Source organism: Anolis carolinensis, chromosome 2 (genome assembly GCF_035594765.1).
Source record: "Anolis carolinensis isolate JA03-04 chromosome 2, rAnoCar3.1.pri, whole genome shotgun sequence".
NCBI lineage: Eukaryota > Metazoa > Chordata > Lepidosauria > Squamata > Dactyloidae > Anolis > Anolis carolinensis.
In genome coordinates, this window is record NC_085842.1 from 210898413 (window position 1) to 210912064 (window position 13652).

Below are 13652 nucleotides of genomic sequence, written 5' to 3' on the forward strand. Positions count from 1 at the left end.
TGACTATAGAAAAAAAATACCGACCTAGGTAGACACTGCTTCTGGGCACAATTGCAATTGGGATGTGTACCCACTTTGGGTCCCATGAGGGAGAAAAGCAGGATATAAATAAAGATATTATTATTATCCTCCTCCTTCCCAGTTCAGTTTGCCGTGCAATGATGTATTGTTAATTTAGTTGTACCTGTAACAGGGTGTCAAATTTAAATGATCTAAACCAGAGCTGTCAAACTTGTGTCCCTCCAGAGCTGTCAAACTTGTGTTTGAGCCTCCAGCTCCCAGAGGCCCTAACCAACTTGTCCAAATGGCCAGGAATTTTGGGAGCTGAAGTTCAAAATACACGGAAGCCCATGTTTGACACCTCTGTTTTGTGCCAGGAGGCAGTGTTTACCCAGGCCAGTATTTTTTTCTGTAGTCAAACTGACACCACAGAACTGGCTGCAAGTAATTAGGGCTCTTATTGTCTCCACTGTATCTGGGCTGTACTAGAATATTTTACATTACAGAATATTTCTGCATTACAGAAATCTCTCTCTGTTTGAGAGTAAACAATCTTACCCATGAGCTATTTAAAACCATGTCTGATGCACTTGCTAGTCTGGGAAGCAGTTTTCTAGGCAATTGATTTTTTGCCTTGTTTTATTTCTCTTTCATGGAAAGATTGAAGAAGGTATTCTTCTTCTAACAGAAGTTCTGCAAAGCCTTGCTTTGCAGAGGTCCTCTAAAGTCTGGTGCCTGCTCCGAGCCAGCGCTCTCCACTTAACAGCTGCTTACCTTGGCCTGCCTCCTTCCATGCTCCCACTGGCACTGAGGCAGAAGCTCTTTGCTCAAGGTAGGAATGGAAAATTTGCCCGCCTCCTCCTCGTTGTTAATCCAACTTGCCTGATACTTTATAACAGATGATAAGATAAATGAATTGTGGATTAAAGGGGTTTGAAGATCCTAAGTGTTCAACAGAGTGGCTATGACTTTATCAAGATTGTCAAGGCAGTCAATTTGAGATTCAATGACAGATTATATCATTTCACCTAGCTTTGATAATATTGGCTGTTATCTTTCAATATGATGAGAGCTGCAAGCAGAAGGATACAAAGTGCTGGTTTTGACCTACAAAGCCCTAAACTATTCTGGTCCAACTTACCTGTCTGAACGTATCTCCTTCTATGAACCATCAAGAACACTAAGATCGTCTGGAGAGGCCCTGCTCTCGGTCCCACCCACCTCACAGGCACGGCTGGTGGGAACGAGGGATGGCCTTCTCAGTGGTGGCTCCTCGGCTGTGGAACTCCCTCCCCAGTGATATTCGGCAGGTTTCATCCCATCTGAGTTTTAGGGAAAAAGTGAAGACCTGGCTGTGTGGGCAAGCGTTTGGCTTCGACTTGGTCCGGATGAAGGTTTATGTACAAGGTTTTGCAGACGAATGATTCAAGGATTTTATACTGTATGGTTTTTAATGTATTTATTGTATTTTGTTAAATATTCTATTGTTTTAATTGCTTATGTTTTATCTTCTTGTATTGTATATTGGCATTGAATTTTTGCCAGATTGTGAGCTGTCTTGAGTCCCTTCAGATGAGAAGGGCGGGATAGAAATCAGGGAAATAAATAAATAATTAAATAAATGTCAAAAAAATTATAGGGCAACACTTTTGGGACTAGAGCACTTTTTATTTAAACAGGAAAACCAATCTGCCAAATATTATGGAATCATTTGCATATTTATAGCCTGCTTCTCTTTCCAAAAGGACTCCCAATGTATCCCTAAACCTAGGAAGATTGAGAAGCAGCGGGAGCTAATGTACAGTCAATTTTGTCTCCCTTTTTACAGGATGGAAGACTCCTGAAATGGCTTTGAGTAACTCACACAGGCTCTACCGCAGCATTCTATTGAACTTCTCTCTAATTAGTTGTGAAACATCTTCTAAAGATGGTCCAGAACATCCATTTGTAGATCATGGTAAAAATAAAGGGGGTGATCGTTTTCCTTTGACGTTAATAGAAACTGTTGCTATGTCTGCATTCTTGATTTTTTTTAATTCTAAATTTTTAAACTATACAAAGAAATCCAGACTTGGAATTTTCCTTCCATTTGCTGGTTCCTTTTAACCAGACTTTAAAAATAATTGTGTTGTCGAAGGCTTTCATGGCCAGAATCACAGGGTTGTTGTATGTCTTTCGGGCTGTGTGGCCATGTTCCAGAAGCATTCTCTCCTGACGTTTCGCCCACATCTATGGCAGGCATCCTCAGAGGTTGTGAGGTATGGATAAACTAAGTCAGGAAAGGAAAGAATATATATCCGTGTAGAGTCCAAGGTGTGGCAAGAGTTCTTTGTCACTGGGAGCCAGCATTAATGTTTCAGTTAATCACCCTAATTGGCACTGGAAATGTTTTGTCCCTTGCCTGGGGGCATCCTTTGTTCAGTCAAGTCCTCATTGTGTTGGTTCCCATCTACTGTTTTGATTTTGGAGTTTTGTAATACTGGTAGCCAGATTTTGTTCATTTTCATGGTTTCTTCCTTTCTGTTGAAGTTGTCCACATGCTTGTGGATTTCAATGGCTTCTCTGTGTAGTCTGACATGATAGTTGTTAGAATGGTCCAGCATTTTTGTGTTCTCAAATAGTATTCTGTGTCCAGGCTGGTTCATCAAATGCTCTGCTATGGCTGATTTCTCTGGTTGAATTAGTCTGCAGTGCCTTTCATGTTCTTTGACTCTTGTTTGGGCGCTGCGTTTGGTGGTCCCTATGTAGACTTGTCCACAGCTGCATGGTATCCGGTAGACTCCTGCAGAAGAGAGAGGATCCCTCTTGTCCTTCGCTGACCGTAGCATTTGTTGGATTTTCTTCGTGGGTCTGTAGATAGTTTGTAGGTTGTGCTTCTTCATCAGCTTCCCTATGCGGTCAGTAGTTCCCTTGATGTATGGTAAGAACACCTTTCCTCTGGGTGGATCTTTGTCTTGACTCTCATGGCTTGTTCTTGGCCTTGCAGCTCTTCTGATGTCTGTGGTGGAGTATCCATTGGCCTGTAGAGCCCAGGTAGTTGGCTAGTGATAGTTGTTAGAGATAGTTCTAGACATGATAGTTGTTAGAGATAGTTCTAACAACTATCATGTCAGACTACACAGAGAAGCCATTGAAATCCACAAGCATGTGGACAACTTCAACAGAAAGGAAGAAACCATGAAAATGAACAAAATCTGGCTACCAGTATTACAAAACTCCAAAATCAAAACAGTAGATGGGAACCAACACAATGAGGACTTGACTGAACAAAGGATGCCCCCAGGCAAGGGACAAAACATTTCCAGTGCCAATTAGGGTGATTAACTGAAACATTAATGCTGGCTCCCAGTGACAAAGAACTCTTGCCACACCTTGGACTCTACACGGATATATATTCTTTCCTTTCCTGACTTAGTTTATCCATACCTCACAACCTCTGAGGATGCCTGCCATAGATGTGGGCGAAACGTCAGGAGAGAATGCTTCTGGAACATGGCCACACAGCCCGAAAGACATACAACAACCCTTTAAAAATATTTCATTCAAAGTTACTCTGAGAGTATAATATTATGTGCATTTCAAAAATATCAAAGTATATCAAATCACTTGAAAATGATATTCTATAGCAAAAGAATACATATCTCCAACACATTACTTTATTCCTGTAAAATTTGTTCAGATGAATTTGGTATCTTATGGAACGAGCTCCGTATTTGGGGAGGGAGGTGTTTCTTTTTTGTTTTGTTTTGTTTTGTTTTTTTTAAAAATACAGAAATGTGTGTTTTAACTTTTATAAGATGTCTTGATTTTTTGAGGGCATTAACTACATCTGTTGATGATGAAGTACAGGTGATAGCTATTTTTATCCCAAGAGGATAAAAATGTGTTCAGACCTCAGCACATCTCTAGTAATTTTAAGCAGGATGTACTTGAATGTGCAACTAAGCAGATCCACATTTACTTAACTTGGCATTGGTTTTTTTCAGGAGACAATCTGGTGCAGAAATGGCAAGTTCTGGCTGACATGTTTGTTTGTTCTGAGAGCTTTGTGTCTCTCCTTGGCAAGATTGAAACTATAAGTGATGCAAAAGCCTTTTGTCTGGAAGCACTCAAAATCTCAATGAAGCTGCAATCAATTCGATGGTATGGAATCTTCGTTTTGACTCTTTATAATCATATTCACATATAACACTTTTTTGTAAAGGCACAGCCGTGGGTGGGAAAAACATAGACTTGAAATCAAAGGCCTACACTCCATTGTTAGTCCCAAGTACGGTAAACTGATGAATCAATAGAAAGTTAGTCAACACATTCATAATTTCCATTGATTAAAATGGATCTGTTCTCATTAATGTGAACAACTGGATTAAGGCCAAAATTAACTCCTGTTGGATTTTTCTACATGCCTACAAGCATATACAACCAGAGATATGGTACTTGTATGAGTAAAGTGAGCAAAGACTCCCCTTCTAGAGTGCTACAAGTTCAAGTAACAGGATTGTTGTGTGCCTTCAAGTTGTTTCCGTCCTGCAGCGGCTCTAAGACATAATTTTATTGGTATTGGCAAGATTTCTTCAGAGAGAGTTTGGCTTTCACTTATTCTGAAGCTGAGAGTGTGTGACTTGTCCAAGTAGGTTTGTATGGCCGAGTAAGGATTCAGAATGGCAATCCAATGCTCAAACCACTACAGAATGCTTGCTCCTGCCAATAAGCTTCTGCCACTTAAAAGGTACCAATTTTCTAGGGCTGAAGACAAAGAGGTCCACATTTGGCTCAGACAATAGAGTCTGTTGCTGGCTGCTGAATGACATGCCTTGTTTGCTCTTTCCCTTCAGGTGTGCTCGCTTTCTGATCTTGAAAAGCAGCCTGGAATTGCAGCGCAGTGATGTGCAATTGTGTCGCTCAGATCTCGAGCAAGTCCTTTTCCTTCTTGAATCGAGCACAGGTGAGGCTAGGTCAAGGGCAACGGTGGAGTTTGGGGTTGCAGTGAGAAAAGGAAGCAGTGGGTCTTCTGCTCCATGACTGAATTTAATGAAGTATGTGGGTGGTGGATTGGATTCCATCTTGAAGGATAGATCTTTCTTGAGTTGGGAAAACAAGATCGGAAGTGATAGAGGTGTGTCATGTTCCTGGACATTTAAGACAATATCTCATCTGAAGTGTGAGGAGTGCTCTTGAGCAAGGATGAGCCAAGAAAAGAGATGGAATTGTTGTTGCTTTTTAGCAGAGATGGGCAACTGTGGGAGGCCAGGGGACCACATTACCACCCTAGAAGATCTTGAAAGGATGCACTCCACCACTGGAAAAAAATAAATTATTCACCTCTAGTTGTCCTCTAAGATGTCTGGTGACGTTTTGTGATATTTCTTAGACACACGTAGCTATATGATCACTTTAAGCTTGACAAAACCCTTTTTTAAAAAAGCAAGTGATTCATTTTACTCTTTTTCCCCCCCAAGACTAAACATCCTTGTACTACTGCACCCAAGCTGTTTAATGGTCTTTAGCATGAAACTCTAACTTTCTGTTAGCTTGGGGGATCCTGGATTGCCTTCCTATTTGAGCAAGGAACCCCACAGAATCAATGTCCACGCTATTGCTTTGAGGAAATGGTAATGATTTATTAGCTGGTCTTGGGTCTATCTCCACCCAGGCACTAACTTGATTTTCCCACAACAAAGTCCATACTTAAAATTTGAAGGGTAACTGATTGTTCTGAAGGCTGTTGGTAGTGGATGATTCCTGAGGAGAATAGATGAAAGTTTTCCTTGCTTGCTGTCTCTGGTATAGGGACCTCTGAGGCACCCAGTGCCCAAGGTGTTATTGGTTAACTAATTATTGGTTTAAATATTGACTTGAAATGGGTTGTCCAAGCCTGGAATTTGTTGGGACTAACTGCAGGCACATCTCACATCCAAGACTCCTTGGTGGTAATAACTGATCTAAAATTGCTCTCTTTCCTCAGGCAAAGGGAAGGGCAAATTTACTGATAAAAAGCAGAAAGGGTTTTCTTAAACTCCATTCTCATAAAAATAACATAAAAATGGCTACTCTAAAGCTGTGGGTGAGTCAGCCTAACAAAAGGAACTGGAACTTAAATAGTTCCAGCACAGTTCCCATGCCACTAAGAGAGCATTTGGGAGCCAAAAGTGTGTGTGTTTAGGAGGGGTTGTCTTGACCACTGGGGAAGGAACATTAAACTAACTCTTCCTTCCTGCTTGCAGTTTTTGAAAATAATGGAAGAAAAGGTGATGTAAAAATAAAGCCGAAGAAAGCAGGATGCCAGGACAAGAAACCTCAATACCAGAACGTGGAGTCTTCACCGGAAGAGAGGTCTTTCCTCAAGGAAGTGTCCCTGGAGTTTGTCGATACCATCTCTGCACAGCAGGAGAATGTGCTCACCACTTCACCGGTGCTGAAGCCAAAACTGAAGAAGCTACCCAGCTTTTTAAACCATTTGGAAGGATGCCATTGCTCTCTGTGCTCAGACGTGGTTCTCTCAGCTGTCTGCCTCTGTTGGCTGATCATCTCTGCAGAGGGGGAACTGACTTATGGGAACAGGACGGATGGGTGGCGTCTCTTGGAAGCTGCTCTGCAGCGATGTGCCGTGGTGGCTCTGCGCATTTCAAGCATGGTGGCAGCCATTTCTGAAGGCAAAGACAAGGAATTTGTGGCCCCAAGGCAGCCCTCAGTCAGATTTCTTGATGATTTGGTAGCCCATATCTATGTGACACTTGCAAAACAAAGCATGAATGCCAACGGACCAGAGAAAAAACTTTGGAAGTTTCTGGAGACTGGCTTGACTTTTCTGGCTTCCAATCGATCACGGAGGTCTGGGCTTGAATATGAAAGGGCTAGGCTGTTGCTTGTCAAAGCAGTGGCTACTATCTCTGTTTTAGCCTCTGGCCAAGATGGCTGTGCAGGCAACACAGTTTTTAACACATGGTCCTGGAATCTCCCATTATCTCTTCAGGAGAGCCAAGAAGGCAAGCCAGCAGCAAAGAAGATATCAGATGAACTCCATAGGTTGGCCCCCAAAAGTAAAAAACAGAGGCAGGTAGGAGCTGCCCCTAAAGCAAAACCAAAGAGGGTCAAAGGAATGAAATTACAACCTGTGGTCAAAACTAATGATGTGTTTGCCTTGCCTGACTCTGACTCAGAAGCTCCTCAAGTTCGCCTTAGGCCTCCAGCAGAACTCCGAACCCCAGCCCCACGATCTCTTCCAGTCTCCAAAACAAGCCAGTCTTCCACTGCCAAGCCAATTCTCTCCCTCAAAGCTCCATTTGCAGTTTTTGAGGAAGCTTCTCCAAAGCTGAAAACTGAACTTCCAAATGCTCCCAAAGTGACCAGAAGAATGAAATCTAGAATTAAGGTAACAGGATAGATAGCATGGTGACTGGTTCAGGAAGCTAGCAAGAACGGGGATATCTGTATCTGACATGGCTGATGTCCAAGTTTAGAGATCTTGCTCTTAAATTTAAGTTTTAATTAAGTTTTAGCCACATCTCTGCATTGTCTTACAAATGAGGGAGGGGAAAAAAGTCCTTTTGAAATGGTACACAAAGAATATGTATTGCCATGTATTAGAGGCTGATCAAATTTTAGTTGATCGAATTGCTTGGGAAGTGGGTAAAGTGCAAGGTGGGGCCCTGTCTGTAGGCCAAAGTAGGGTCTGGGATTAATTATTTTCATTGGTAGAACCACCAGGTTTTCTGATGCATGTACTGTAACTGATTCCTAGAGGATCATTTTGTGTGAATCTTCTCCTGATGTTATTGAGCTTCAATTTCCATCAGCCCCAGCAAGAACGGCCAGGGATTAAAGATGATAGCGCTAGTACAACAACACCCGAAAGACCACAGATTGCTCATGCCTGCTTTAGAAAAAATACATTTGTTTCAGATTTTAAGTCAGCCGGATAATGCTACTTTGTATTTTAAACATTAAATCGGTTTTTAAAATAGTCTAAAAGGCAATACATTTTTATTTTAACAATTTTTACAAAATAAATCAGTTTAAATTCTTCAAGCCTATTATATAGAGACTTTCCAAATTGCCTTGCATAATGAGGACATAACCCATTTTAAATTCAATAATGTCAGTGTTTTGTTTTAAGTAGCTGCTACTTAAATGCTCAAGCTGTAATTCAGTGGCAGAGCAGATACTATGCAGGTAGATGACCCCAGGTTCTGAAAACCTGGAGAAGCACTGGCTGCAGTCCGAGTAGAGAATGCCAGTTTGATGTGAGGCAAATTAATACATTGAGAGGCAAAGCAAGGGTAGTATTGAGACATTTTCTGAGTGTGTTTGGAGAGAAAACATGTACAGTAGAGTCTCACTTATCCAAGCCTTGCTTATCCAAGGTTCTAGATTATCCAAGCCATTTTTGTAGTCAATGTTTTCAATATATCATTATATTTTGGTGCTAAATTCGTATATACAGTAATTACAACATAACATTACTGCGTATTGAACTACTTTTTCTGTCAAATTTGTTGTCAAACATGATGTTTTGGTGCTTAATTGTAAAATCATAACCTAATTTGATGTTTAATAGGCTTTTCCTTAATCCCTCCTTATTATTTAAGATATTCGCTTATCCAAGCCCGTTTAGCTTGGATAATTAAGACTCTACTGTATTAACAGCTATTTAGCTGTTCCCATTTCTTGGACAGTTCATATATAGCCTTTTAGTACTCTTTGGCAGCATTGTGTCAAATGATACCTGAAAAATTTCTCCCAGCACATGGAGAAATCACTTTTAAAAAATTCCCAGAACCCTCAATTAGCATGGCCAATAGCCATGTTGCTCGTGGATTTGGGGAATTGGTCTCCAGAGGAAAAAATGGATACCTATAGAAAGAGCAATCACAACATCCTTTCATTTTCTTGTAAGTGGATTTTGTTTTTAACCAGCACACAGCTTTGGTAGTTAGTGGTCTTTATTAGTGGAAATTTCTCAAATTTCCTTTTAAAATCTATCTTAAGTTAATTACTTTCATTACAAACTTTGGCAGTGACTTCCATTTCTGCTGGAAGAAATCTGGGGCAGGTGAGTAGAGGAGAAGTAAATACCTTTGTCTTCCCTAGGTAATATTCAGTGACGACAGTGATGTTGAAGATACTCCAGAAACTAGGCAGGAACCCCAGTTCCCCACTGCCAAAGAACCAGTGGCTGCTACCCGCAAACCAAGACAGAAGACAGCAGCCTCTAGCCGAAAGGCATCTAAGGTGACCTCTGCCAAGATGGCGGGTTGTAATGTGAGCTCTTCAGACAATGGGTCTCAGATGGAAAAGACAAAATCCCAACCTGGAAGATCGTGTGCCAAGAGAGTCACTAGGCAAGGAAAACATTTTGAGGTAACCCAGAAAGCTGCTTCTAAAGGGAGCGCTTGCAGAGCTCAGGCTGAGCAAGAAGAAAAAAATGCTGAAGAAGAAAAGGAGATAATGAGGACCATTGAGGAAGGACTTGAGGCCAACTTCAAAGTCTTACGGTGTTCTGATGAAGATGATGTCATTAAAAGTAAGCTTGGGCTACCTGAGAAACCTTGACATTTCAGGTGGCAACTTTCAGTCCTTTGAAGTCATTTGTGTCCCTCCCAGCCCCTATGAAACCCATTCTACCAAGTTTTTATTGTACTATAGTTCAGGAGAGAGAGACAGATGGACTCAGGATTACCGGTGAAGTTGGTCAGACTTGGGTTGGGTGACAGACGCCTTGGGCAAAGCAGGAGGAGGACAAAATGAGGTTTAAATAGAAACGTAAAATATGTGCTGTAGTTTGTTGGACAATGAATCTGAGGTGGTAGTTCCACAATAAGACTCCTGAATCAAGTTATTGGAGCAAGATGTTGACTGTATGCTTTCATGTGTATAGGTGCAATTGTGAAGATGTGAAATAGATAGATAGATAGATAGATAGATAGATAGATAGATAGATAGATAGATAGATAGATAGATAGATAGATAATGTAATTGTGCTGTCAAAGGCTTGTGTGTATGGCCATGTTCCATTCTCTCCTTGAAAACTAGGCAAGCGAGGTTTATATATCTGTGGAATAATGTTCTGGGTGGAAGAAAGAACTCCACTTGCCTAGTTTCCAACAGACCTCACAGCCTCTGAGGATGCCTGCCATAGATGTGGGCGAAACATCAGGTGAGAATACTTCTGGAACATGGCCATACAGCTTGGAAAACACACCACAACCCCAATAATGTAATTATATTATATTTTTATATAGCATATTCATAATTGTGTATATATCCATATACTATTATATTTTAATAATAATAATAATAATAATAATAATAATACTATAACATAATACAATATAATATTAATAATACAATATAATAATATATAATAATTGTATATTATATATTACATGTAGTGTTACTAATAGTATTGCAGTATTGTGGTATAGTACAATATTATATCATACTTTTCAGTGACCAGTTCCGCTAGGGGTCTTAGGTGTTCTGGCACAATACATCTCCATGGTCTTCATGCGTCTGAAAGGTTTAATCAATTAATGCTTACTGCTGGGTTAACTGAATAGTCCTACCCAATGCTCGTCTACCTTTCATCATCCCAGCAACAATAGCCATGCTAGTGCAGCGTGGAAGGAGGTTCTGAGTTGTAGAACTCTTTGTTGTACTTTTAAGAATGTCATAAGATTTTTCTACTGAGTTTGATCAGATTTTTTCTCCACCTCATAATGACTGCTGGATTGGCAGAGATTGGTTCACAGATCATAAAGGCATGATTCTTTTGTCTGCAGAGGGCAGAAGGAAGTTTAACACTGAAGATGGCCAAGAGATTCTCCGGAGAGATAATGCTGGTGATTTGCGGGAGATTTTAAAGGCTGCAGACAAGAGAAGCTGTGAAGATCCATTCAACTTGGATGCTCTTGCAACCCCTTTGGACACACCTGCCAGTAAGGACCATAGTCTTCTCCCCAATCCCCTTATTCCTGAAAGCTTAATGATTACTTAAAGATTGGGTATAATTGTATGGAGAAAACCTTAAAAGCAGGTCTTCTGAAACCTGCCATCTTGACAAATTATGTGACACAAGATTATTTTGTAATTGCAGCTATAACGGGCTCTTTGTCCATGGACGCAGTCTATGACTCCCTACAAACCGCCTTCCACGCAGTTGGTCATTACCCTCCAGGGACCCTCTACAGCCATCTCTGTCAGCTCATGGCTCTCTGCATTGGGAGCAAGGATCCACTGTGCACTGCTTACTTGGTTTCTGAGTCGGTTGCTGTCACTCTTCGCCATCAGATACTCACTATCACCAACAGGAAACTCAAGTAAGAACTGAGGTCAGGGAAAGGGGAAGAGGCATGGTCTGGCAAAGATAATTTTGTTAACAGTTCTATAAGGATCAGCAGCTCGTATCCAGTGTGTAGTTTCAAAGTTGCCTTAAGGATCAATGTCTGTATCACATCTGCTGCAATCAGTGAGTAAGGATTGTGGGATTATCTTGTCTTCAACCTCAGGCAGCAAAATACCTTAAGCAGACCTGCGGAAGTATATATTCAACATTTAACCCTTTGAAAATCTATTCTAACAGAAGCTGCTGACATAATCCTGTGAATTTAACATACATTTTATTGTACACATCTGTCATGTACAGTACGCTAATTTTATTGTACACATCCGAGGAATGTGTGGAAAGAGGGTGGTGGGTGTGTAGTAGTAGTTCTGTGAAATTAAATGACTTCTCATTTTCTTCATGCTCTGGTTTGCATCCTTTGATGCCCAGCATCTCAAACCCCTTTCCTCTTTTTTTATCCTTAGCAAAATGAACAAGGCATTTGTGCCCAGTGCTGCCAAGCAGCTGGAGGCACTTAGCCTGCAAGAAGGAAAAGGGGATGCTCGCTACCAGCATCTCTCAGAGCTGGAAAGCCTCTTCAGATTCAACTGCCACAATCCAGTGAACCTGGAGGCAGAGAACTGGAAAGAACAGCTGCAACAAATCCCCCATGGTAAACCATTAACTTCATTTTAGGAGTGAAGATGATACTTGCACTTTCTGACGGCAAGATCGGTCTCTGGCTCTCTTATGGCTTCTGTGCTGTTATGGCAGAAGACTTTGTTGATGAATTTGTAGTCTGCAATTCTATGGCCTGCAATTTAAAATGTAAATTATGTATTCCAAATGAGTACTGAAATGTTGAACGACAAGTTTGTTACTTGATGCAAGTATTTGAATTTGTGATGTTTTATTTAGCATAGAGTCTTAGGGAACAGATAAAGTTTGGGGAACAAGAATTGGAGTATGATTGGGGAACTTGTGGCTTTCTGAATGTTGAATTGCAGCTGCCATTATACCTGATCACTGACCAGCCTGGCTGGGTCTGAAAAAAAGATTATGCCCATATTGAGCATTGGCAAATTAAGGAATGATTTAACCATCATGCAGTTCAGTAACACAATTAAAAGTACAGTACTGTTATTTTAAACGTTGCTATGCTTTTCCATCACAGGGGTGACAATGTGCATATTGACTGCAGTAAGCATCCAGCCTGATGCTATTGGGGACACCCTTTTGCTGACAAAGTTGGAGAAGGATGCTGACCCTGTGACCATCCAGATACAGACCATGCATGCCCAGGTAAACATAATGTAAAGGAAATTTTTACATTCCTTTTGAATGTGTTGTAAGGTTGTTGTTTTTTCCTTCCGCTAATTTATTTATTATTTATTTATTTACAGCATTTATATTCTGCCCTTCTCACCCCGAAGGGGACTCAGGGCGGATCACATTACACATATAGGCAAACATTCAATGCCTTTTAACATAGAACAAAGACAGGACAAACATAGGCTCCGAGCGGGCCTCGAACTCATGACCTCCTGGTCAGAGTGATTCATTGCAGTGATTCATTGCAGCTGCTCTCCAGCCTGCGCCACAGCCCGAGCCCTTTTCTTTTCTTTCTTAGGTATCTTTAAGTGCAGCACTCAGTGAATTGGATGCCATCTTAGAGAAGCAGAAAGAGATCTCTAATTTCACTGAAAAGGAGGACTGGTGGACTGGTCGGATTGCATTGGACAAAAGAATGAAGGTAAGATATGAGAGTTTCCAGGAGATGATGTGTTGGCACTTAACATTGCCTCTGTATGAAACCGACTAGCTCCACTAGCCAAAAAGAAATGCCGAATCAGGACCGGCATATATGTCTCCAGCTCAGTTTTGGGGCTCCACCCCTGTGAAACTGTCTACTGTCACCATGGTTATCTACACAATTGTAAATCATGGCAACTTTCACCTGACTGTTCCCTCAAGAAAGAAGTAAACTTCTGCTCCTGTGGTTTTACAGGCTTATTTGGTCCAGAAAATGTTCTAGCACAGTGATGTCCAACTTTTGGCCCTCCAGGTGTTTGTGATTCCAACTCCCAGAAGCCCTAGCCAGCTTGTCCAGTGCTCAGGAATTGTGGGAGCAAAAGTCAAAAACCCTTGGAAGACCAAAGGTTTGGACCCCACTGTTTTAGGCTCTTTCTATCCATAGAAAACTACTGCAGTTGTTTTTGAATTTTGACTTGCAGTGTGACTCAAAGGCAATGTTTATAAAAAATTGTTGGGTAAGGGAATAGCATCTCCCAATTCATTTGGTTCTTAAACATCTTTTTCTGTATATATT

At 41.0% G+C, this 13652-nt stretch overlaps 1 protein-coding gene across 1 annotated transcript in view; it reads left to right on the top strand.

The window, feature by feature from the left end:
- Positions 1-13652, top strand: part of espl1 (extra spindle pole bodies like 1, separase) — a 53533-nt gene that overhangs the window by 32444 nt on the left and 7437 nt on the right. Inside the window, exons 14-24 of the mRNA XM_008103584.3 lie at positions 661-832; positions 1829-1957; positions 3987-4143; positions 4836-4945; positions 6225-7372; positions 9091-9523; positions 10782-10937; positions 11096-11318; positions 11809-11996; positions 12498-12625; positions 12954-13076. Coding sequence (XP_008101791.2) covers positions 661-832; positions 1829-1957; positions 3987-4143; positions 4836-4945; positions 6225-7372; positions 9091-9523; positions 10782-10937; positions 11096-11318; positions 11809-11996; positions 12498-12625; positions 12954-13076 — 2967 coding nt within the window. The remainder of the gene's footprint in view (positions 1-660; positions 833-1828; positions 1958-3986; positions 4144-4835; positions 4946-6224; positions 7373-9090; positions 9524-10781; positions 10938-11095; positions 11319-11808; positions 11997-12497; positions 12626-12953; positions 13077-13652) is intronic.